The sequence below is a fragment of the Malania oleifera genome, chromosome 3 (genome assembly GCF_029873635.1).
Source record: "Malania oleifera isolate guangnan ecotype guangnan chromosome 3, ASM2987363v1, whole genome shotgun sequence".
NCBI classification, from domain to species: domain Eukaryota; kingdom Viridiplantae; phylum Streptophyta; class Magnoliopsida; order Santalales; family Ximeniaceae; genus Malania; species Malania oleifera.
In genome coordinates, this window is record NC_080419.1 from 6,681,748 (window position 1) to 6,708,686 (window position 26,939).

Genomic DNA, 26,939 nt, shown 5'->3' on the forward strand with positions numbered 1-26,939 from the left:
AAAGCTCAAAGATTGACATATTTTATGAAAGTTTGAAGGATTGAAGCTCAAAGTTTGTTTAAAGCTCAAAGAAAGGACTCAAAGCAAAAGAAAAGTATGAAGACTCCAAGAGCTGAAAGATTTAGAGTCTTTAAAAGAGTCTTGATGCAAGTACTTCAAGTAAGACTCGATATAAAATTGTTGAAACTTTTTAGGATAAGATATAATATAAGAAACCATTTTCTTGAAGACCTTGAAATATGATTTCTAAAATTATAAATTATGAAGGTCACAAATGAAAAGAGTTTTCAAAGTCAAAATTCTTAAAAAGCAAAGTTTTTGCAAAGCCAGGTGCTTGCCCAAACCTTCTAGGCGACTGCCCATTTAATGTTTTTTTAAGAATTGGTAGACAGAAAAGTGCTCGATACCTATTAGGTGCTTGACAGGTGACTGCCTGGTCATCCCAGGTGCTTGCCTATGTTTTGATAGGTGACTGCCAGTGTTCTGGCTTTTGATTTTGAACTGAGACAGGCGCCGACCATGTCATGCCAAGCGATTGCCACTCGAAGAATTTTTTTTAATTACTAACGGGAAGATTTTTAAATTTGATTCTAGAGCTCCATATCTTTTGTAAAGTTGACCAAACACTTCAAGTCAACTTGGGGAGCAAGGAAAACTCTATAAATAGCCCCTAAGACATGGATTTTTTAATTAACTTAGAAACATCTTCAGCAGTCTAAGACTTTCACGTGCTTTCAACTCTCAAAGGCATTTTTGCCAACATCTTGCTACACATTCCACTGAGTTATTGCTGATTGTCACACCAAAATTGTGCTTTCAAAGTCTGAACCTTTCAATCAAAGGAAGATTAATTCGGCTATAAAATTTTATTGAGCTTTAATTACTTTATATTGAATTACTTTGAAGTATATAGTGCTGATTGGTGTACTAACCTACTCTATTTGAGAGTGTCTCTTGTTCACAAGTTCTCTTCTTTTGTTTCTTGTCTTGTAGACGATTCAAGGCTGTTGGATCGTTGTTACCAAGCGTAGGGTATCGCTTGGAGAGGTGATTACTCTAGCCTATTGAAGGAGTGCCCAAGCGGGGGGGATCGCTTGGAGAGGTATCTCTACTTGAAAAAGAGGGATTTGTAAAAGGTTTTGTTCAGCCCGAAAAAGAAAAGGTATAGTGGAATCCTTATGTGGTTTGCCTAAGGCGAGGACGTAGACTGGGGATAAGTCGAATCTCGTAAAATCTTGGTCTCCTTCTCTTTCCCTTACTCTCTTTATTTTTCAGCGTACCTATAAATTGCGTGGATAATTTAAATTCTTGATAATATATGTTACGTAATTTGGAAATTAAATAAGCTGAAGATTAATTTGTTTTTGAGCTTGCGGAAACTGAAAGGGAGTACGTTGGTTGATCAATAATTTGCGAAAATCGTAAGGGAGTACGTTGATTGGTTAACACCCAAGAACTCTTTGACTGAAAGTTTATTTAAAATTTAAGCTTTTGAAAAGAGTGTTGGATTTTATATTGCACATCATATTGAGAAAACAAAATCAAATTTCATTATTTACAGGGCTTACAAACATACACAGGGCTGTAAAAGCTGAAACTTGTATAAGAGCCGAATCTCACATCTTGGTTGAATATATTGTGGTTGATTGGTTTGGTTAATTAAGTTTTTTTTTTTTTTTTTTAAATTGTGTCGTTGTGGATTGAATAAAAAGAACTAAGTTTTTTTTTTGTGTGATTGCTAAATCAACAAAAGACTAAGAATTTATTGAAAGAATTAAAAGAGTTTAAGAATTCATAAAAAGATTTAAAATAAAATTTTAAAAACCCAATTCACCCTCCCTCTTGGGACTACACCTTGGTTTTTCAATAAAATGTGGTGTTAATGTTTCGAACTATTGCAAACTCACATTATCTTGACCTACACATCAAACCATACCTCTCACTTGTGTGAGTGTAAGTGCTAACGTGCTATCATGCAATTAGTGAGTTCTAAATTTCACATGAAAGAATCGTTCCTTACGAGTCTTTGTCATAATATGTCACAAAAACTTCAATTTTAAAAAAATTATCCATCAAATTGAAACCTGATTCATTGATTAACTAGTTACTAATATATATAGTAAAATTCTTACCTAGCTCATTCCTTTTATCTTAAAATGGAAAGTCCAAACACAATTGACATTGATTTAACTATATATAATATTAGTGATCCCATGAAAAGAATAAATAATTGAAGACGAGGAAGGTAACATGCAAGTGCTTCTTACAACCACCGTACCACATTATAGAATTCCCATATTAATAAACAAACTACATAAACTAATGGCTATGAATGAATACCCCATCAACATGCACATGCCTATGTTCCCTCCCTACTCATCACCACTTGAATCATGCATTTTTTCTGCCCAAAAGAAATAGCTAGGAAACTGAAGTAGTGCAATAAAATATTTAATTTAATAAACATGAATCTCATCAAGAGGAAAAAAATAATTAAACAAAAAACACACAACAACTATGATAATTAATCAACAATTACAATTTAATTAATTAATTAAACAAGCCAATAACTGGGGATAAACAAGCCAGATCGACAAGAGGTAGATAGCTAGCTAGGCAACTTATTGGGTTTTGTCCATTACAAATGTCCAGAGATCTTTGATACATATATCCATTTACTACATATCAAATGAAACAGACACATACAACGTACAACAATTTTTTTGCAGCTTCATTCATCCCAATCTCCAGCCAGAAGGGTCTCTTAGAATAGCACGACATGGATCGAGGGTCAACTGGTTGATTTTTCAGCTTCTGCTCTTGCATTTCTCTATGGCTCGAGGAGCTAATATTTCAAAGAAGAAGAAGAAGAAGAAGAAGAAGAAGAGATGAGCATATATTGTCGACCTTTTTTATCTCCTTAATTTGAAAAATGAGTAATATTATTGAATTTTGTTCAGATCCATCCAAATCTAAATTCAAAACTCCAAATCCTTACTCCCAAATGTAATATAACTATATTTTCTTTTGTTTTGAAAATTAAACCTTCAATATACCATGCTTAATTAACAATATATGAGATAGCTAGCTTTTCATCTTGGCACTTCAAGAGTAATGGTCTAGTGTTGTATATAACTTAGTCGTATGGCTTCAATAATTTGTATGAGAAAGTGAAATTTTGTATATAATTGAAGATAAAAATCCTAGAGTTTATTAATCAAGTGCACAATAATTTATTAATTCAAGCTGTCTAATGTGCGTGCATATGTAAATATGTGAAGCTAGGTACATACCAAGTCCGATGGCTTCCGATCCGTTCATTATACGCAAGCGCTTGCATGAATCAACAAACATCCTACATGAAATCGAATAAATAGGTGGTAATTAGTTTTACTTAATGCTTAATTAATTGAAGAGTTGATTAATTGCAATGATTTATATAAATATTAATGTAAATGGTAATTAATTAATTAATTTGTAAATTAAAGATAATTATGGAAGGAAGAAGGAATACGAAGAATGAATTAATGGGGGGGAAGTGGAAACATACTCCCATGGGACGTCACCCACAAGCATCCAGTCGCCATCCTTATCTTCATAGGTGGGCACATACTCTGAACTGTTCAGAAGGTCCATCAACTTGCTTTCATTCATGAAATCTATCATCCTTTGCCCTCCATAATTCCCTTCATTATCTATTAATTCGTACACTTATATCACAATGCATTACAACAATAATTAATTATAAAACAACATTACTAAAAAAAAAAACATTTAAACTCGATCCATCCCAATCAATTCATTGCTTTCACTAATTCAGTCATATATATATTCTAAAAATATCTACAGCCAGTACTAACCCAGATCGTATACATGCTCATATCCTCGTCACCTAATCTTTGGAAATATGTGCTGATATAGATACATATGCTCCTTGAATTTGATCCTAATTATTATTATAATTATTTTCTTAGAAGAAGAAGATGCCCATGAATAAGAGTCCCAAGCCCCTAGCTCGTTAGCTCTTGTACATCCTCTACCTTTCTGCAGTTCCTTATCATCAGTTAAAAGAAAAATCTATGTTTACAAAATCTGAATATATAAAAAATTTGCCTTTTTTTTTATTTTTTTGGATGGGAAACAGTCATATGATTAAATTAAAGTGGTCTGGGTAGCTACAGGCAAAATGAAAAGAACTTGGATAATATTTTCTTCTACACTATATATAGTAGCAGTACCATGGAATGAACAGTGTCATGCAATTATTGTGATATAGATGTATGGGAATGGTAATTAATTAAATCAAGTACCCATTGTGAAGGAACTAAACATCTTAGCTAAGGCGTCAGAGAGTTCTTGGTAGCTCTTGTACATCTTCAAGTCCACCTTTCTAAGATAAGGAGCTCCGTCCATGCATACCTTCACATACGCTCCTGCTGCTGCTGCTACTGCTGTTACCTTCTGGTGATCATTCTGATCCTGATGATCAGTGGTAGCACTCATCATCATCATTGTACTCTTCTGATTATTATTATTATTAGCCATTATGTTCTTCCTGTATGATCTCACCGGCGGCCAACCCACAACCAGCGCCCTGCACATATATACACACATAACATTTTAAATTTACGCACAATAATATTCAGACCTTTCAAAAAAACCGTAAAGTTATTAGCTAATTTCTTAAAAACAAAAATCTGCCAGAAATCAAAAAGTATCTTCTTAATTAATTATAGCCAAGAGAAAAAGATTAAGTTGGATGTAAGATTAATATAGAGCAATCAAAAGAAGGAGCTGGGCAAGTTAACAAGAAAAAAGGAAGCATGCAAATTCTATATATTATATTTATATATTTAAAAACTAATAATAATATCAAATCAATGAAGTAGGAATTAAGGGAGAGATTAACACATGATAACACAAGGAAAATGCTGCTCTATGAAGGAAAATACACATCAATCAGGAGCCTATATGCACACACACACACAGGCACACACACGCTCACACACACACACACACACACACACACACACACACACACACGCACACACACACACACACATATATATATATATATATATATATATAATATTAACTTACTTGGCGGGTGGCTTAGCGGGATCCTTGATGCAAGGGAGTACGACGGTGTTCTTCTCCTTGGGTGACTTCATCATCATCTTCTGATCACCGAGATCCATCACCGCCGACGACTCCTTTGCCGACGGCTGAAGGTTGAGTTTCAGATCAACGGTCTCAGAGAACCCTCTCTTTCCGCCGCTCTTCGCGGCGGCGGACGCCTCCCCTTCGCCTCCACCCCCTCCACCGGGCAACCCAAGACAGAGTTCTGTCTCTTTCAAGTTCAAACTGTACTTTTCGCCGTCGCCAAGCGCATTGCACGTCCCCATTACTTTACGGCAAACTTCCATCGTTGAAAAATCACGAGGTGAAGAAATTAAAATTCCGGCCTGCCGGCAGCAAACAGATCACTGAACACGTACGTACGATGTTGGGTTTGGAAACTGAAGACTTCTCCGATCTAGGCAGCTATAACCTTAATTTGTGTGTTGGTGGCTTGGCTTCTTAGTTTCCTCGTAGCTTCATCTTCATCTATTTTATTCGTGTTTTTGGCTGGCTGGCTCCACAGTTGTCTCTGCAGAAATGTTACATGAATATATGTGGGTTTTCAATTGACGGTTGACTTTCTGACACGTGGAGACATCTGGTCTGCTATATCATTATTTGGAGCCACCTAACCCTGGGGCTACCGGATGAGGGGCAGTAAGGGTAAAATATATATATATTTTTTAAACTTAAATGCATATATACTACTCAAATCATAACCCTGTTTTTTTATTTTAAAATTTTTTTTTTTAATGGATGGACCAAAGAATCCAATTTTATCCATTTAAAAAGGTAGACTAATAAAAGAGAAAATAAAATGAGTTCACCTATACACATTTCTCTTAATGGTTCACCTACAAATATATTTAATTATTTAACTATAAGAGTTGTAAGACAATTAATTTGTTTCTAGTTGCATGCATATTTTGTACTTAAAAAATATATAATAACCGTCTTAATTTATTCATAAAATAATATTGAAGTCCTTTTCCTCAGCCTGGTTGGGTCAAGTGGTAAGAGAGTTGTGATTTTGATGACCCTAAGGTCATGAGTTCGATTCTTCCTTAAGAGTTTATCAAGGTAAATTACCAGGTGTGCGTCAATAGGTGGACGACTTTCATCCCCCGAATTTAGTGTCGCACCATAGTATCCAAAATGACGTGATGGTGGTTGGAGTCCCCCAAGGTGTAAAAGAAAAATTGAAACCTTTTCAGCATTAACCAATTTGAAGTGGGCTATATCCCTAGTATGTATATTTGACTTTGACAAGGAAAAAAAAAAGGAAAAAAAAAAACACAGAGCAACCATGAGAAAGTCTAGTGTTAAGCTATTCTCTCCTAGAATTTTATTACTAATTAGTAGAGGGAGTCAAATAAAATCTCTTTTACCTCTTAAATACATACATACATACATATATATATATATATATATATATATATAAGTATGTAGGTATGTACATATATAAAATAGAGCTGGAATATTAATTTGGCATGAGGATGGATGAACAACCGTGCATGCATGGATTTCCACATCACACAAGAGGAGCGCCAGCTCGTCAACAACGGTATTTTCCTTTTCAAAGATGGGGAAGGGAAATTATTCTCATTTATTCGTACCAGAGGGTGTACTAGACATTGCCAAGCTAGGTAGCTAGCTATGTTACATATGTAGAGATCTTGCAAGTTTAAAAAGAAAGAAAGAAAGAAAGAAATGGTGTGAATGCATTTCTTGGCAACTGTTTTTTGCTTTGCCATCTTGGGTTGGGCTGCATTGCCTCTCCTCCCTTTCATGTGTGCTGTCAAATGGGTGGGGTCGTGGGGCGTTGGAGGGAGCATATCACATTAGTATGAGGATGGCATTCACTGCTGTATCCATTTAATGGCAATTAAGTACTTGAAATAACATAGCTCTCTCTTAGAACCAAATAACACACATTTGGTAATTCGTGCAAGCATAATTTATTTCACCTATATATATATATATATATGTAATCATAGAAGGATCGATGTATTCACACCGGGCATATTATATGATTGGCTCCTTGTGCGTGGCACCTTTATCTTATGTTAAATAATAATTAAAGAAAAAAATTGCTCGAATGCAGAATATGTATGCATGGCTAGATCCAAATTAATTAATAATGATTCATCTACTTTTTTTTTTAAAATTTAATTTTAAAAGAGGGCGGCACTTCTATTTGTTTATTAATATACCCTCACTTTTAGCGAAAGAATACCGTAGTTACAAGTTAAAACAAACCAACAAAATTAGGACAAACTAAATTAAACATAACTAACAAAGAAGATAAAAATATAAAAACAATCAAAATCAAAACGAAATACATCAAACGAAACTCTAAAGTTAAACTAACGATGAACGGAAACGAGACCCCACCTATCCATCCGAAAAATATCTTTCAAAAAACATGGTAGAAGGTGTTATTCTTTGTAAATTACATTATTTCCCATTTTTCCTTCTTTAGTAAGAAAATCAGCCGCACTATTGCCTTCCCTATATTGATGCATCACCATGATATTCACTCCTTCTAACTCTACCACGAACTCCTCTTAAAATTTCCAAAGATACCACAAAGTACATCTATCTTTCCCAATGCTTCATCTACTTGACGACTTAGTTCACAACATTTGGGAGGGAATTTTAATAATGAAAGTTTGTGAGGTCCATGACTCCATAGTTGTGCTAGTCGACCTAAATTGTGTTGAAGATTAAACTTGAAGACCGGCAGCCCACCTCCATTGAAGACCGGCAGCCCACCGTTGTGGACATTGGAGATTTGCAGGCAACCTACTCCACCTACCAGCCCACCGCTATTGAAGATTTGCACCCACCATTGTTGATTATTTGATTTCTATAATTACTATAAATAGCTGAGTTGTGTGTGAGTAAATGTGAGCAATGTGGTGTGTGAGAGAGATTAGCCAGTGAGCCGTGAGAGAGATTTTAATTCCTCTGTATTATTTTCAGATTGAAATATACTTGTTTGGTATTTATCCTCACTGAGTTTCAGTCACAGCCAGTGACTGAGTGCTCCTCTCCACCCATCAGTGGTATCAGAGCGTCCAGGTACGCCGGAATTCACCAAACAGAGGTGAACAGAGAAGAAATTCAAGTTTCTTCTCAGTTTTGAAGTTGCTCCAAATATCAAATTGAGCCTGCCATTGTGCAATTCGACTCGAGACGATTCCAACGGTGAAAATCACGTCTCAAACGGACACAGGGAGATCTCCCACGCGCCCCCACGAGCCTCCCACGTAAGCACCGTTCTTCCCACGCGCCGGCAAGACTCCGGCGACCGCGACACGCGCCTGCACGCGTCTTCCTCGCCCGATTGGCGAGATCCTACCCGCAAAGCGACCCGCGACCCGGATCTACGACCCGCGACCCGGTCAGCGACCCGCGTTCCAAACCCGTAACCCGGATCCGTGAACGAGGTCCGACCCGCCTCCGACCCGCTCCTAAGCGCCGACACGCGGCGCGCCCAGAAAGCGCCACGTGGCCTAACGGAGGGGTTAACGCCGTTTAAGTGGCCGTTAAGTTAAACCGGTTAGTTCAAAAATTCACCAGAATTTTCCTATAGCCGGTTCGGTGATTTTTAGACCGGTTCTTTGCAAACCAAAACCGGTTCTTAAGGTTTTTCAATCTTCTGAATTTATTGGTTTCATTAGATTTACCAAAATCAGCCCCCATTTCTCTGTTTCTTATATATTGAATTCGATGGCTAACGGTACTATTCAATCGGTCATTCCAAAATTGACCCGAGAGAATTATGACAACTGGTCGATTCAAATGAGAGCCCTTCTAGGTTCTCAGGATGTCATGGATATCGTTGAAGATGGGTACAGAGAAAGCACATCAAAAGAAGCCGAAGCAGCTATGCCCGAAGCTCAAAGAACGACCTTGCGAGCCGATCGAAAGAAAGATTGCAAGGCAAAATCCATAATCTACCAAGGCCTTGATGAGGCCACGTTCGAAATCATTGCCTCCGCGAAGACATCTAAAGAAGTCTGGGACTCTCTCCATCGAACACACAAAGGTGCAGATAAAGTAAAAAAGATTCGTCTTCAGACATTGCGAGGTGAGTTCGAATCTCTCATAATGAAGTCTACTGAATCCATTTCAGACTACTATACACGAGTAATGGTAGTATCAAATCAATTAAGAAGAAATGGAGAAATTCTCAATGACGAGAGAATTTGTGAAAAAATTTTGCGATCTTTAGATCCAAAATATGATTATATAGCTGTGACCCTAGAGGAGACAAAAGACTTGGAAACAATGTCTGTAGAAGAACTTGTGGGCTCACTCCAAGCCCATGAGCAAAAAGTCAATAGAAGAAGTGATGATAAAGCACTGGAGCAAGCTCTCCAAACGAAGTTGTCCCTCACTACAGATAGATACGACAAAGGGGGGACGTCACAACAAGGAAGAGGACGAGACCGAGGATCTCGTGGAAGAAATTCTGGAAATTTTAACTCCAGAGAAGGTGGCAGAGGCAGAAGAGGTCCCACTAGAGGAGGACGAAATCAACAGAGCTATGTCCCACAAGGCAGAGGACAAGGAAGAAGGGGAGGATACAAAAATCGTTTGAATGAAGATAAAAGAAACATTCAATGCTATAATTGTCATAAGTATGGGCACTATAGTAATGAGTGTTGGGGACGACAACAAGAAAAGGTTAGCGAGGAGGCCAACCTTGCCGAAACAGATCATGCAAATGGAGAGTCATTGATGCTGATGGCACACAATGCAACTCCTCAGGACCAGAGTGTTTGGTACCTTGATTCTGGAGCCAGCAATCATATGACTGGCAGAAAGAACCTATTCTTTGAACTTGATGAGAAAGTTCAGGGGGAGATATCTTTCGGAGATGATTCAAAATCTCAGTCCAAGGGAGAGGAGATGTTTTGATCAAACAAAAGTCCGGAGATCATGCTTACATCTCCAACGTCTACTATGTGCCAGCCATGAAGACTAATATACTTAGTCTCGGACAGCTCGTGGAGAGAGGCTATCGAATTAGCCTCAGTGATAAGCAGATGGTGATAATAGATGCTCGAGGGAAAGCTTGTTACTCGAGTTCAAATGGCAAAGAATCGAATGTTTCCGCTCGCCATCCAACATGATACGCCAAGGTGTTTGAGCGCTATCATCAAAGACAAAGACTGGCTATGGCATCTAAGGTATGGGCATCTAAACTTTGAAAGTTTGAAACAATTGGGAAGCAAGAAGATGGTTAAGGGCTTACCCAATATCCATCATCCAAATGTGATATGCGAAAGCTGTATTTTGAGCAAGCAACATAGAAACAGCTTTGGAAAGCAAGCCGACTGGAGATCAACCATGCCGCTCCAGCTAATACACACAGATGTGTGTGGTCCATTAAGACCATTTTCGAATGGACAGAATCGATACTTCCTCACCTTCATCGACGACTACAGCAGGAAGACCTGGGTCTACTTCTTGAAAAGGAAGTCAGAGGTATTCGATAAGTTCAAAGAGTTCAAAACTCTTGTGGAGAAACAAAGTGGCTTCCGCATCAAGTCACTCCGGTCAGACCAAGGAGGAGAGTACAAAGACGAAGCTTTCCTGGAATTCCTTAGACAACAAGGAATTCAGAAACAGTTCACACCATCATACACTCCCCAGTTGAATGGTGTAGCTGAAAGGAAGAACCGCACAATCCTTAACATGGCTAGAAGCATGTTAAAGGATAAAAATGTGCCCAAGAGTTTTTGGGCAGAAGCAGTGTTATGTGCAATCTATCTGCTAAATAGGTGTCCGACGAAGAGTCTTGATACAAAGACACCATATGAAGCCTGGAGTACTCACAAGCCCAGTGTGAGTCATCTGAGGGTGTTTGGCTCCATAGCCTACGCCAAGATCCCAGAAGCAAGAAGGACAAAGCTGGATGATAAAGGAGAGAAGTGTATCCTTGTAGGATACGGTGACAGCACCATGGGATATCGACTCTACAATCCCATCAACAAGAAAGTCTTTCACAGTCGGGATGTCATCTTTGAAGAAAATGAATCCTGGAAATGGGACCAGGTTGAATGTTCCAAAGATGCGGAATTGACACTTGAAGGAGAAGAACCTACACAGACAAGAGAAGTGGCTATCGAGCCACAAATTCCTGAGCTGCAGACACCTCCACATGGTTCACCACAGAGGAATGAAGCTCCATCACCAATTGAGCGTGAAATCTCAGACATGAGACCTAGAGGAGCTCGAAATCTAGCCGACCTATATGAAACTACAGAACCAATTGAAGAGTATGTTACTCTTTACTGTCTATTGTTAACCAGCGACCCGGTTAGCTTTGAGGAAGCTAACGAAGAAGACAAATGGAGAAAAGCGATGGATGAGGAGATTCAATCCATCGAGAAGAACAAAACTTGGGAGTTGACAAATCTCCCGAAGGGCCGCAAAACCATTGGTGTGAAATGGGTCTACAAGACCAAAAAGAATGCTCAAGGAGAAGTTCAAAGATATAAAGCAAGACTTGTCGCCAAAGGCTACAAGCAAAAAGAAGGGATTGATTATGGAGAAATCTTTGCCCCGGTTGCTAGACTTGAAACCATCAGATTACTTATTTCACTTTCAGCACAAAATAGATGGAAGATTTACCAGCTAGACGTGAAATCAGCTTTTCTGAACGGTTTTCTGGAAGAAGAGATTTATATCGATCAACCACCTGGATATGTAAAGAAGGGCAAAGAAGATAGAGTGTACAAGTTGAAGAAAGCACTCTATGGCTTGAAGCAAGCACCTCGTGCGTGGAACATGAGGATTGATGACTACTTCCAGAAGAATGGATTTGAGAAGTGTCCCTACGAGCATGCGCTATATATAAAGATGGAGACAGATGGAAGCATGCTCATAGCCTGCCTATATGTTGATGATCTGATCTTCACCGGCAACAATCCAGAGATGTTGCCGGTTTCAAAAGGAGCATGGTCAAAGAATTCGAAATGACAGATATTGGCCAGATGGCTCATTTTCTTGGCATAGAAGTCATGCAAAGCGAGAAAGGAATTTTTATCTCCCAGAGCCACTATGCAAAAGAAGTATTGAAGAAGTTTGGGATGGACAAATGCAACCCAGTGACAACTCCAGTTGAAACAGGATTGGAGTTGAGAAAGAATGAGCAAGGAGATGTTGACCCCACATATTTTAAGAGTCTGGTTGGAAGCTTGAGGTATTTGACGTGCACCAGACCAGATATACTCTACGGAGTTGGACTTGTCAGCAGGTACATGGAGACTCCTGACCAGTCCCACCTGAATGCAGCGAAAAGAATACTTCGATATGTCAAAGGTACCATCACTGATGGTATGTTTTATTCATCAAGAGGTAATTGCAGACTTATTGGCTATTCAGATAGCGATTGGGGAAGAGATCTTGATGAAAGAAAAAGCACAACTGGATTCACATTTTTCATGGGAGATACAGCGTTTACATGGTCTTCGAAGAAGCAACCCATCGTAACGCTATCATCATGTGAAGCTGAGTATGTTGCTGCTAGCTCAGCTGTTTGTCATGGTATATGGATTAGGAATGTACTGAAGTATCTGGGATTTCTTGAAGGTAATCCCACAGAAGTTTACATCGACAACCGATCAGCGATTGCACTTGCGAAAAATCCAGTTTACCATGAAAGAAGTAAACATATTGATACTCGGTATCATTTTATCAGGGAGCATGTCAAAAATAAAGAAGTGGAATTGATATCTTGCAGAACGTATGATCAGATTGCTGACATTTTCACAAAACCACTCAGACATGATATTTTTGCAAGACTGAAGACAATGCTCGGAATGACAAAATTAGGAGAGTCAAGTTTAAGGGGGGATGTTGAAGATTAAACTTGAAGACCGGCAGCCCACCTCCATTGAAGACCGGCAGCCCACCGTTGTGGACATTGGAGATTTGCAGGCAACCTACTCCACCTACCAGCCCACCGCTATTGAAGATTTGCACCCACCATTGTTGATTATTTGATTTCTATAATTACTATAAATAGCTGAGTTGTGTGTGAGTAAATGTGAGCAATGTGGTGTGTGAGAGAGATTAGCCAGTGAGCCGTGAGAGAGATTTTAATTCCTCTGTATTATTTTCAGATTGAAATATACTTGTTTGGTATTTATCCTCACTGAGTTTCAGTCACAGCCAGTGACTGAGTGCTCCTCTCCACCCATCAAATTGTTGTTCCTTAAGGATAGCTAAAAATCAAAGTAAAAGTTTGAAATGCAAAATAATAGAAGATGCAGGTCATAACATCAAAATGACAACACATTATCCTTAATAAATGTTAAATTACTATTTTACCTAAAAATTTAAATTGTTAGGTTGTGAGTCAACAATGTATATCAAGATTTAACAATATATATAGTTTGGATGCTTGTTTTATGGGCTAAGAATGGATGCTTAAGTCACTTTTAACTCATGCTTAGTTAAGATCATTTTTAACTCTAGGCAACTATTGAAATAGTAAACTTGACGGTGGCAGCAATGGTTGGCGACAGCTGCCTACTAGCCGCTTCTGTTGAACGACGGTCACCAACCTCACCTACCAGCAGCATTTGTTGATTATTGTGGTTTTGTATCTGCTATAAATAGTTATGTGTGTATGCAATGTAATATAGTGTGTTGAGAGTGGTAAAACCAGTGAGTGAGAGAGTGAGAGCTATCCTTTGAAATTCCTCTGTATCTTTTCAGATTGAAATACATTACTATTGCATTTGTTCTTATGGAGTTTCAGTCACAACCAGTTACTGAGCATTCCTCTCCACCCATCAGCAACAAGAGTAAAGAATAGGACATATTAATGTAAGCTCCTTGGGAAATGTACATACATGGGCTAGAGTGAGTTAATTGAACACTTCATCAAGTTAATTAAACCAAAAAAAAAAAAAAAGCCATAAAAGATCAAAAAGAAAGAAATAAAAAAATTGCTTTTAATTGTCTACAAATTTACTTGAATATATTGATAAACAGTTTCGTTGCTTTAAGTTTTAAATTAATTATTAGCCCTAAATATTTAATTAAAACACAATTCACCCGCCCTCTTGGGTTGCTTAACAATGTGTTTTCCTTATGTCATAACTTACATGCATTAACATGCATACAATTTCAAAAATTATGTTTCTAAATTAAAATAAATATATTTTTTTCTAGCAGCCTTCATATACGATAGATTTTTTTAAAAAAAGTCATATTTCATTTAACTATATACATTCACAAAGGTAAAAATCATGCATATTTAATTTTTTAATTACTTTTAAAATGTGTATATATACTTATTTATTTATTTATGAATTGGGCATTATCCTTAAAAAAAAAGTTAAGAAAAGAGTGCATTGAAAAGCAAACACGACACGGCTGAGATGGCCTAATGCATTGTATTAGCAAGTCCTGCATGGATGCCCTGTGGGACACATGACCATGCATCAATCAATCGCAATTATCATCAGCATCACTAATTCTTAACTTTTAGGGCATGGTGGTGACTTAGAGACAGGTCACATCCCCACGAGAAGGAAACATCCCTAACCCAAGCTGTGCCCTTGCCCCGTCAACATCCCTAAACCCCATCCTGCGCTGTTCTCTTTCTCATCACAATTTAAACCTAGCTAGCTAGCTCCAGAGCAAGATAAACCCATGCAGGCTGGGATATCCAAAACCCTCCTTGAACCCTTATGGCTCCCAACCACACCAGAACACCTTAACCATAGACACTAGTCCAAAAAACCAAACACAATAGATATCCCAAAACAAAAGTATACCCTTTTCATCTTTTGGACTATGGCCGGGTACAGTCAAAATCATACAAGAATACAAGAAATCGTTTTTTGGTTTGAAAGCTAGCCCAAACAACCCCTTATCTATCTACATATAGAACTAAGAAAGTGACTCCCACTTCAGATAACTTTTGGCGATTTATGTTTAATTTACAACAGCTAGCTAGTGCAATGACCTTTCGATATACTTAGGGGATCTGAATATATGATATGATCTGAGGTGGTCCTGTTTGGTTCCACTAAGAATATTGCTAGGGTCAAAAAGTTATTAGGTCAATCCAGGTGGTAACAATAGGACCACCATGGTCCTCCCCTCTCTCGGGGGTCCTAAGAAAGGTGGTGTTAACTACTTAAGGCATGACATGTGATCATGGCGTATCCACTCTTTTAATTTTCCAGACTTTTAATCTCTCTCTCTTTGTCTATTAAATTGTTGAATATATATATATATATAGATAGATAGATCTGTAGCTGTCTTGCCATCCATCTTTTGGACAATCTGTACTGTTGACGCAAAAATTACGTGCATTTGTTTTTTTTTTCAAGGTGTTGTACTTTTGCATGGTGAAATATAATTGATGGGATAGGAAAATGTGGATCTCCATTTGGACTCAATTAACGTAGTTCTATTCATTTCATTTATTTAACCAATTTAAGATGGAATAATTGGCTTTTTCTGCAAGGTTGATCAGGTTTTGAGGTAACAATATTTTTACCAATAGAGATTGTATTAGTTACTAGAACAAGCAAAGTAGGAAATTAAGAAGCCATGCATTAAGTAAATTTGAATTTATTTGAGACGTGAACATATTTTAATTTGAAACGAGTAAAAAATTGAAAATAGTGTGTAGACACCTTATTTTTTGGGGTCCAATATGAAAAATTTGAGGCATTCTCATTGTTCATACAAATACCGAAGACGTTTGAAATACTGGAGTACATGGAAATACATCATAATGTACAGGGAAATATAGAAATACATAAAATATAAGGAGGAATTAATTGGAAAATTTGCATTAATTGAAAAATCTACAAGATTGAGAAATTAATTTAAAAATTTGTATTGATCGAAAAATTTGCAAGAGTGAGGGATTAATTAGAAAATTTGCATTAATTGAAAAATCAGAAAGATTGAGAAATTAATTGAAAAATTTGTAAGATCGAGGAATTAATCAAAAAATCTACAAGATTGAGTAATTAATTTGAAAATCTGCATTAATTGAAAAATCTGTAAGATTGAAGAATTAATTCAAAAATTTGCATTAATTGAAAAATCTGTAAGATTGGGGAATTGATTGAAAAATCTGTATGAATTGAAAAATCTATAAGATTGAGGAATTGATTTGTTTCCTATAATGAATGAAACCCCTAACCTATAAATAGGGGCATCCACTCATAAGAAGAGGGAAGCAAGGAAAGTAAGCCCAATACAAGAGAAAGAAAAGAGGGTAGGGATAAAATTTGAGAGAGAGGTTAAGAGAGGCGCTGCAGACACCCGAATAATAATAATAATAATAATAATAATAATAATAATAATAATAATTAAAAAAAGGCGAAAATGAGTTTGGTACAGATGAAACCGTCGACGGTTTTGGATGAGTTCAGAAAACCATCTACGGTTTTGAGTTACCACAACCAGATAAAGGTAAAATAGTAGAAATAGGTTTGGTTAAAAACCAAACCATCGACGGTTTCAGCAAACTATTGAAGGTTTTGCTCTAGATCAGTGGCCTATAAATAGAATTCAAGTCATTTTTTTAGGCAAAATAAAAACCTCTCTCTCTCTCTCTCTCTCTCTCTCTCTCTCTCTCTCTCTCTCTCTCTCTCTCTCTCTCTCTCTTCTTGGATGTGGTACTCCCTTTCTCTGTCTTCAAATTTTCACCTAGATTTAGACGAATCGAAGGAAAAACATTATTTTGGGTTCTCGATGTCGATTCTTTGCAGTTTAATCGGGGTTGATTTGTTGTTTGGGAATTCTAGGCACCACTCCAAAGTTAAGATAAAGAAAATGAATTATGTCAGTTGTTTTTAGAGTTTAACTAGTTAACGGGAGTGTGTGTGCCTAGGGATGTTAGAATAGTAATTATTTCAGGATTGAGCTGATTAAACTAAAATATATGGTTGCAAGATTTTGAGCTCCGTACGCTGCAAGCATCGTTTTAGGATGCTTGTAGGCACATCTTTAGTAATCAGGTATGGGGAATAGATTATGTCAGACATTTTTAGAAATTTAACCGATTAAGTTATAATCTGTGATTTTTGAACTAATATATATGTTTTCTTGAGTATACGGGCTTATGAAAATGGATACTTTGGGAATGATATATGTATGTTTTGAGAAAATTGGGTTATTGAGTTGAAGGAAACCTAGAGATATTTATACTGATATTTTTAGCTGAATATTATAGTATACATTATCACTCAAACTACATGGCATGAGTTGAATATTATGCAAAATTAAATCTGTTAGTTTTTATGGAAATATATATATATATAGACAGAGATATGGATTAATACAGGATAATGTTATGACAGTATTTTTATACAGAGTTACATCGTTCTATATAGAACTACAGAAGGACATCATTTCATACAGTATTACAGAATGACAACGTTCAATATAGAACTATAGTATGTTAACATTTTATACAAAATTATAGTATTACAAAGATTTATATACAGAATTACAGTCTTATAGTTTCATACTAAATTGTGAATATGAAATCATGTAATTTTATTGTTTAGAAATCACATTATATGGTTTAAGAACCCTGATGGACCATAACTAAGCACGGTACCGTACCTTCACAAATACCAGTGTAGCCATATTGCTGTGAGCGTGTTGGTGGTATATAGTCGATTTAGCCATAGAAGTGTAGAGTTACCCCCTGGAGTTTGGGCCAGCTGGGTAGGCAAATCGGACCTATAGATACAGATACAAATACAATTGACTTAGGCCAGCCAAGTCTAAGTTCCGCATTCGGGCTGTACAACCCAGATCATGCGGGGTAAATTCATGACGTTGGTTGTTAATCCATCTAGGGCAATTCTTCCATGCATATATGCGTATTTACTTATACAGAGATATTTATATGTCAAAGTATGTTTTGAAAGAAAAGTAAGTATTTTGAAAATGGATGTATAATTGGAACACTAAAACTCATGTTGCTACACACTGATAATAATCTATTCCTTTTTACTGAGAGGGGTCTCACTTCTTTAATCTTTAACATTTCAAGAAATCTAGGGAATCAAGCCTAGAGCGTTCCAGGGTAGGGCTAGATTGTATTGCCCAGAATGAGTTCTAGTGATACACATTATTGTATATGGACGAACTTTATGTTTAGGGGATTTGTGTTTGTATTTTGGAGATGGTAGTACTCTAGTATTGTTTTAGGAATGTATATGTTTGTTCCGTTGTGTCGTATTATACGAGTTATGAACAGGTGTATTTGGTGCCCCACCTTGGGTATCAGGATACTATAGTGTATGTTTTACAGGAGATTAGGTATGGAGTATAGCACTCCGGGCCCCACGGAGTTTGGGGTATCACAGATTTGATGGTATCAGAGCATAATTTTATTTATATTTATAATAGCGATTTTATTTTTTTGGGTGTTATAGAGTTTGGTATTAGTGCCTAGGTTGCTTCATCACCAGTTTTTCCTTTAGAAGCCCTTTCCTTTAGAAGCTTCTCTTTATTCCTCAGTCTCCTAAGTAGAGTCATCACAAGATTTTTCTTTAGATGCGTCATTACTTTTCTCTGATTCTTCATTGGATTTAGCTTCACTAGCAGGTACGGAACTAATATCCATAGGGGCTGCACTAGTGATATGCTGTTCTATTTTTTCAAGACGCTAATCTAGTGATGAGTATTTAGTGTCCATAGTGGAGAATTTTTCTTGAAGTGAAGTAAGACCAGTCCGCATGTTAGAGCTAAAGCTAGAATAGTGCTGGTAAAAGGGAACAAACCATGTAGGCATATCTGCTTCTTTAGGAGCTGGATTAGGGTCTTCAGACTCTGGTTGTGCAGGCCTATTTTCTCTATACAACCATCCTTCAGTGTACTTCTTGTAACCCATTAATTTTTGTGTGGTTGAGGAGAATAGATCAGAATGGGTTCTTTTTACTAGTTTGGAAGAAGGTGTGAGGACTTGAAAGTGAGCAAAAACCAAAGAGAGTATTCCTCCATAGGGAAGTACAATTCTATGAGCTTCCAACTTCATGACCATCCATTTAAGCATTAAACTTGTTAAATCTAACTTCTTTCCTTTGAGTAGGCACCACATTATAAAACAATCCAAGGACACATGATCATATGATCTTGCTCTAGGAAGGACATTATAGGCAATGAGTTTGTGAAGAATTAAATCTTGTAGATTTAGCTGCTTATAAAGTGGAGGATTACCAAAGTAAGCAGGAGGATCATTCTTTAAAAGTGGCAAGAACTCCAGTGGAGTGAATCCCTGCTCCATAATCCATTGTTTTTGAATGGGATTGCACTCGAATTCACCACTATTTATGCGAAGAATTTTGCATAACGAGTGTTTTGTAAGGGTGATGGTTTGTCCTAGAAGATTAGTAGAAATTCCTACCTCATTCCTCACCAAGTTTGAATAAAAAATTTTGATCATATCAGGATAATACCCTTTGGCTTGGTGTTTTATAAATTTATCCCATCCTATGTCTTTGAACAAAGTTATGATTTCAGGAAAGTCTGACTCAAAGAAGGGAATATCGAGGACTTTACCAAATTTTGGATCAATGCTTGAGATGTGATTTCGATACATTGATTTGGCGTGAGAGGAGACCAGCCATTTCTCTACTTCATCGTTGCTTGCTGAGCGGGAGGAGGAAGCTTTTTCCTTGTTTCCAGTGGATTTTATTCTTGGCATATTGAAAATCGAAACCCTAGGTTGAGGAGGACAAGGATTTGATGTGGTTAGTTGGTGATGGAGTAAGGGACAGATTTGAGAAGGAGAATGGAGAGGTAAGGGGGAAAGAAAGGATTTTTGAGAGGTATAGAAGGGTTATCAGGATGCTGGGGTTTAAAAACTTATGTTATTCACGTGTTTTAGAAATGAACCACCGTGCGATAGCCACTTGTCTTCAAAGGGGCAGGCGCCTGTTGAGTTATGTTTCAACAGGAAGTAGCCCGTTAGGCACCTGCCATTCAGCCAGCAGTCGCCTGCCATGTAGACTGCTTGTATATTTTTCCTATTGTCTCTTCTAGTTGACTTCACGTATATCTAACATTCCTAATTCTCGTCTAATAAATACAAACCAATCTTTTGAAAGTGGTTTTGTAAAAATATCAGCTAATTGATCATTTTTATTGACAAACTCAAGAATTATTTCCTCTTTTTGAACATCATCTCTTAAGAAATGATGTCTAATTTCAATGTGTTTAGTTCTTGAGTGAGACATTGGATTCTTTGAGATATTTATAGCACTTGTATTGTCGCTCTTAATTTGAATTATTTGGTATTCAAGATTGAAGTCTTTTAGTTGTTGTTTCATATATAGTGTTTGTGCACAACAACTCCAAGCTGCTATGTATTCAACTTTAGCTGTGGATAATGCTACAAAATTTTGCTTTTTCGAAAACCAAGAGACTAGTGAGTGTCCTAGAAAGTGACAAGTACCACTAGTGCTCTTTCTATCTATTTTACATCCGACATAATCCGCATTTGAATAGTTTATCATTTCAAAATCAGTTTCCTTTGGATACCACAAGCCTAGATCAAGGGTTCCTATCAAGTATCTTAGAATTCTTTTGACTGCAACTTGATGAGATTCCTTAGGTGCTGATTTAAATCTAACGCACATGCACACACTAAACATGATATTAGGTCTACCAGCTGTTAAATATAGTAAACTACCTATCATTCCTCGATAATGTTTTGTGTCTACTGGTTTTCCTTTTTTGTATTTATCAAGACTTGTTGAGGTGCTTATAGGGGTTCCTATGGGTTTACTTTCTTCCATATCAAACTTTTTCAGCATATCTTTAATATATTTAGTTTGATTTATGAATGTTCCATTTTTGGCTTGTTTGATTTGTAACTCTAGGAAATAATTTAACTCTCCCATCATATACATTTCAAACTCTTTTTGCATACATGTTGCAAAATCTTTACACAGTTGTTCATTTGTAGCACCAAATATGATATCATCAATATAGATTTGAACTATTAACATATCTTCGTTTTTGGTTTTTAAAAAAAGGGTGTTGTCTACCTTTCCTCTTGAAAAATTATTTTTAAGTAAAAATTTACTTAGTCTCTCATACCAAGCTCTAGGAGCTTGTTTTAAGCCATACAAGGCTTTAGTTAATCTAAATACATTATTGGGATGTTTTAGGTGTTCAAAACCTAGTGGTTTTTTTACATAAACCTCTTCATTTATATACCCATTTAACAAAACACTTTTTACATCCATTTGATATAGTTTGAATTCCTTATAGGCTGCATAGGTTAGGAGCATTCTAATTGCTTCCATTCTTGCTATGGGGGCAAAGGTTTCATCATAGTCAATACCTTCTTCTTGATTATATCCTTGAACTACTAGCCTAGCCTTGTTTCTAACAACTATCCCATTTTCATATTTCTTATTTCTAAAGACCCATTTAGTTCCTATGATTGAATGATCTTTAGGTTTGAGAACTAATTTCCATACTTGACTTCTTTCAAATTGATTAAGTTCTTCTTGCATAGTCATAATCCAAGAATCATTATTTAATGCTTCTTCTACATTTTTTGGTTCATTTGAGATAGGAAAGCATAATGGTTGCATATATTCTTTAATGATGATCTAGTGGTTACTCCTCTTGAAGGTTCTCTAATAATTTGATCTTGAGGATGGTTTCTTATGTATTTCCATTCTTTTGGTAATTCTTGATTTTATGTGGATTTTTCTTTTGAAGTTTCTTCATTGTTCTCTTCCTTTTCTTCTTTAATTTCAAGATTTTCCACCTTTTGTGAGATATCTTCGTTTTCATCATTTTTGATTTCATTTGTGAAAGTATTTAATTCATCAAAAGTTACATGCATTGATTCAACGATAGTAAGTGTTCGTTTATTATAGATCCTATAGGCTTTACTATTTATAGAATATCCTATGAAATTACCTTCATTTGATTTAGCATCAAATTTCCCTAAGTCATCTTTGTTATTTAGAACAAAACATTTACACAATACATAGAAGTAGGCTATGTTGGGCCTTCTCCCTTTCCATAATTCAGAAGGTGTCTTGTTTAGACTTGATCTAATAGATGCCCTATTTATTACATAACAAGATGTATTTATGGCTTCAGCCCAAAAATACTTAGGTAAATTGTTTTCATTTAGCATAGTTCTAGCCATTTCTTGAAGGGTTCTATTTTTCCTTTCAACAACTCCATTTTGTTGTGGAGTTCTAGGTGCTGAGAAATTATGGTTTATGCCATGATCATTACAGAATTTTTGGACATCCTTATTTTTGAATTCTTTACCTTGATCACTCCTAAAGTTAGTGACATTATACCCTTTCTCATTTTGAAGTTTCTTGCATAGAGTTATTAACATATCACAAGCTTCATTTTTGTTGGCTAAAAACAATACCCATGTATATCTAGAATAGTCATCAATAATTACAAAAGCATATTGTTTTCCACCTAAGCTTTGAGTTCTAGTAGGTCCAAACAAGTCTAAGTGCATAAGTTCTAAGGGTTTACTAGTTGATACGTGTTTCTTCCTTTTAAAACTTGTCTTGACTTGTTTTCCTAGTTGGCAAGCATCACAAGTTTTATCTTTGATAAACTTAGTATTTGGCAAACCTTTCTCTAAATTTTTCTTTGATATTTTAGATAGAATGTTCATGCTAGTGTGTCCTAATCTTTTTCTCAAAGTTTTCTTTTCCTTTCGTGAAGTTGTAGATAATTTTATCTTTATCCTCAAGTGTCTTCTTAAGATCAATTATTTCTAAATTCTTCTTACTTTGATCATCTACTTGTATTTTAACTATTTCTTGTGACATATCATTTATTTTCTCTTTTAGATTTTCAATTTGGGATTCTTTCTCTTTTTCAATAGATTTAGAAAATTCAAGTTGTTTCATTAGATTTTCATTTTGTTCTTTCAAAATTATATTTCTTTTAGAAACTTTGATAAATTTTTTATGTAGAGCAAACAACTCAGCTTGAAGTTCTTTGTAGGAGGGCATGCTATCACAAGATTCATCACATGATTCACTACTAGATTTTTCCGATGAGGAGTAGTAAGAATTTACCTCTTCATCATGTGCCATGAAGCACATGTTAGCCATCTCTTGCCCGCTTGATTCGTTTTCCATTTCGCTTGAACTTGTGTCATCCCATGTTGCCTTCATGGCTGTTTTCTTTTTCTTCTTCTCCTTCTTGAGTTGAGGGCAGTCCGATTTAATATGACTTGGCTTTTTGCAATGATAACACGTAGGTAGGTCATTTTTATTTTTGTTTTCTTTCCTACTTGTTTCCCCTTTTTCAGATTTTGTTTTACTAAATTTTCTTGGGAACTTTTTGTTTCTTCTATAGAACTTGCCAAGTCTTTTGATAATGAATGCTAATTCGTCGTGGTCTAGATCACTTGATTCACTATCGTCATCACTTGAGCTTTTGTTAGCCGCTTTTAAAGCAATAGATTTCTTGTGTTTAGGTTCATGATTTCTTTCCTTCAAGGCCATTACATAAGTAAGTAGTGAACTTATAAGTTCATCTAGTCATGTGGTTTTAAGGTTCCTACCTTCTGTTATTGCTGTGGCCTTTGGTTCCCATATGGGTAGAAGACCTCTAAGTATTTTTCGAATCATTTCATAGGTAGTATAAGATTTTCCTAAGGCATTGAGAGAATTGATTGTGTGAGTGAAACTTGTATACATGCTAGTAATAGATTCATTTGAGTTCATTTTGAAAGCTTCATATTCACTAGTTAGCATATCAATCCTATTGTCTTTAACATCGATTGTTCCTTCATTGGTTATGTAACAACTTAGAAAATTAAACAGAGCCTCGTCGATGAACACAAGGGATTCGTCGACGAGAATACATGAGGGCCTCATCGATGAGGTCACGTCTCGTTGACGAGAAGATATTGAGAGCAGGTTTTTGAAAATCGTCGACAAGGGGTTCAGGTTCGTCGATGAACTTCTTCAGGGACTCGTCGACGAGATGACGTGTCTCGTCGATGAATCCGAATCTATAAAAAGTTGGAACCTAGATTTTTGGCAGAATTATGGCACAGGAAATCCCTCTTTCTCTCTCTAAATGTTTCCCTCCCTTTCTTTCTTCGATCTCGACTCCATTTCTCACAGGTTCGACGATCTGAGGCCACCACGACGCTCTTGGGAAAGTTCTTTGCAAGTCTACCGGAGCGGATCGCTGGTGGGGCTGGTTTGAATTTTTCCCCAATCTCAGGGTAAGACATTTTATTCAGTATTTGCCTTTCCCACAATTATAAGAAATATAGCATACGAAGAAATACTGACGTTTTGTTTTGGGAGATGTTGTTTCCAAGGTGTTGAGCGGGAACCCTGTGGGTATAAGACCAGAGTATAGTAGGGGCTTTTTAGAAACTAGATAAGGGAAATATGCTATGCTAGGGTATTTTTAGAATGTTTATTAGCAGATTATGTATATATATTTACAAGCATGATGATAAGTTTTTTTTTTTTCCCAAAATATCATGAGTATTATTATTATAGTGAAATTACAGATATGAAGCATGAGATTTTAATTATATAGTTGTGTGGCTTGAGTTTACTATAGTAAATATGTTGATTATACAACTTTACAGATATCCAGTTATACAAGAATATTAGAAAAAAGTAAGATTTATAAAATTTTTCAAAGTAACATGATTTCTAAACCATAACACTTAGACAGGTATCACAGATATTACAGGCTAATATCACAGATATTACAGACAGATATTACAGATATTACAGACAGATATTATATATATTTCAGACAGATATTATAGATATTTTAGTCAGATATTCCAGATATTACAAATCAGATTTATAGTGTTTTGGTTGTTTTGAAATTATGATAAAAGCAGCAAGATAAATATATATTATATATATATACAATATTACACGATATCAGATCCCTGTGGAAATTACAGACAGATATATACAGCAGATCACGGTACCGTTGCTATTACAGATAGAGTGCAACCACATAACTCAGATAGTATGTGGATTCTATCTAACCGTGCTAGGAGAGATTGCAGTATCCACAGAGCTGGGTTGAGGTGGTCGGTTAGACGATGATAGACAGGGAGATTGCCCAGAGAGATTGCAGTGGGCTAGATTGGCGGATGATAGAGATAGATTGACTTGCTTGGTAGGACAACCAGAGTACGTCCAGCCTACGGGCTGCACAACCCTATCATGAGGGGTTATATCATGATATACAGATCTCAGGGTACAGCAGAAGTTCCTATGTACAGATATATCGCACAACAACATTTTATATTATTATATTAGTAGTGTGTACAGATAGTAAACTCAGATACACAATTGTATTTTAAACTACATTATATGTGTTTTATACAGTATATTAGCTTACTCATTTTACAATATCAGTATTATTTCAGTATGTAAATACATAACTCAGCCGCCACACACTAGTGATAGCATATTTCCTCTTACTGAGCGTTGTCTCATCCTAGTGACTTACTATTTTTTAGGAGATCCATCTAGGCGAGCAAACCGGACTTGCGAGTGAAGATTATTTTGCACTACCACACTGGAAGGGTAGGTGTTTATAAGATACCAGTGTTTTAGAATAGCTTTCAGTTTATGTTAACGTCACTGGGCATCTTGTATTTGAAATATATATTTCAAAATATTGTAGTTTTTTGGTATTGTATATAGCAGTTCCTAATTTTTGTATATCGCTGCTTAGATATGTATGGTGTTCAGAGTTTCCTTAGTGCTCTTTTGAGCCTTATATGTTTTCAGTAGTATCTCAGACAGATGGTAATTATGTTTATATATAAAATAAATAGCAGGTCATCACAGTTTGGTATTAGAGCCTAGGTTGCTAGGTTTTGTAGACTTTAGAATGCAGCAGGAACAATACCAGAATATAAGAGAAGGATTTGAGGTTTGTTCTGTAATCTTGATACAAGATTTTCGTGGTGGTTTCTGTGTTTTTCCTGGAGTGACAATTTCAGGGAAGCCATAGTAAACTACTGACGAGTTGTGTATTTAGGTTGCAGGATTGGATTTTGGGCCAGGAACATGGTTGATAGTTAATAGAGAATTTGAGGTTTTAATTAAATGAAATAAATAGATTTGTATGAGAGATAGGATCCCGAAATAGTGTTCTTATATTTTTAGGATAGATCTAGGGAGCACGGGTATGAATGCTGGAGTTGATAGACCAGGACCCTCCAGTATGGGAAAAGGAGATACAAATGCAGTATTATGCAGCGTCACCCAGCAGGTGATGACTGAGATGGCTAGGAGTGGAGGAGAGCGTGGTTATACGATCGAGCAGTTTACATGATGAAGCCTTCCTCTTTTACTAGAAGACCTGATCCGATCGTAGCTAAAAATTGGGTTCAGGATGTTGAGGACATTTTAGCAGTGCTGACATGTACAGATGAGCAGAAGGTGTCATTTGTATCGTTTAAATTGATAGGAGAGGCAAAACGCTGGTGGAGATCAACGCGTTTGACTGAGGAGCAGAGGCTGGATCCAGTACCAGTGTCGTGAAGTAGATTCAAGGAATTGTTCTTCAAGCGATATTTTCCCGCTATCATTCAGAGCGTGAAGGCAGCAGAATTTCTACATTTTGCTCAAGGGCAGATGACAGTGTCTCAATATGCAGCACGGTTTATTGAGTTATCCTGTTTCGCTCCACACTTAGCACCAGATGAGAAGAAGAAAGCAAGAAAGTTTGAAGAAGGCCTGAGGCAGGATTTGTTTGAGCAAGTTATCGGCGATAACTTTCAGGCTCAAACGTTCACAAAG

At 36.5% G+C, this 26,939-nt stretch overlaps 1 protein-coding gene across 2 annotated transcripts; it reads right to left on the reverse strand.

Moving 5' to 3' along the window:
- Positions 1–2,521: 2,521 nt before the first annotated feature.
- On the reverse strand, positions 2,522–5,656 carry LOC131152109 (auxin-responsive protein IAA14-like). 2 transcript variants are annotated; one of them, XM_058103756.1, is made up of 5 exons: positions 5,101–5,656; positions 4,311–4,594; positions 3,551–3,695; positions 3,294–3,355; positions 2,522–2,845 (listed from the first exon to the last, which is right to left on the reverse strand). In XM_058103756.1, exons 1-5 carry the CDS (start codon positions 5,424–5,426, stop codon positions 2,808–2,810), a joined length of 855 nt encoding a protein of 284 aa, XP_057959739.1. In that variant the 5' UTR covers positions 5,427–5,656; the 3' UTR covers positions 2,522–2,807. The 2 variants fall into 2 exon arrangements, with proteins under 2 accessions (XP_057959739.1, XP_057959740.1); XM_058103757.1 differs by having other exon boundaries at positions 3,551–3,686; positions 5,101–5,644.
- Positions 5,657–26,939: the final 21,283 nt, after the last annotated feature.

Excerpts from the sequence above, each read along its gene's own strand:
- LOC131152109 (XM_058103756.1), bottom strand. The coding sequence starts at position 5,426 with ATGGAAGTTTGCCGTAAAGTAATGGGGACGTGCAATGCGCTTGGCGAC. Across the intron at positions 4,595-5,100 it reads CCCGCTAAGCCACCCGCCAA|GGCGCTGGTTGTGGGTTGGC; the intron begins GTAAGTTAATAT and ends ATATATGTGCAG. Across the intron at positions 3,356-3,550 it reads GTGGGTGACGTCCCATGGGA|GATGTTTGTTGATTCATGCA; the intron begins GTATGTTTCCAC and ends GATTTCATGTAG.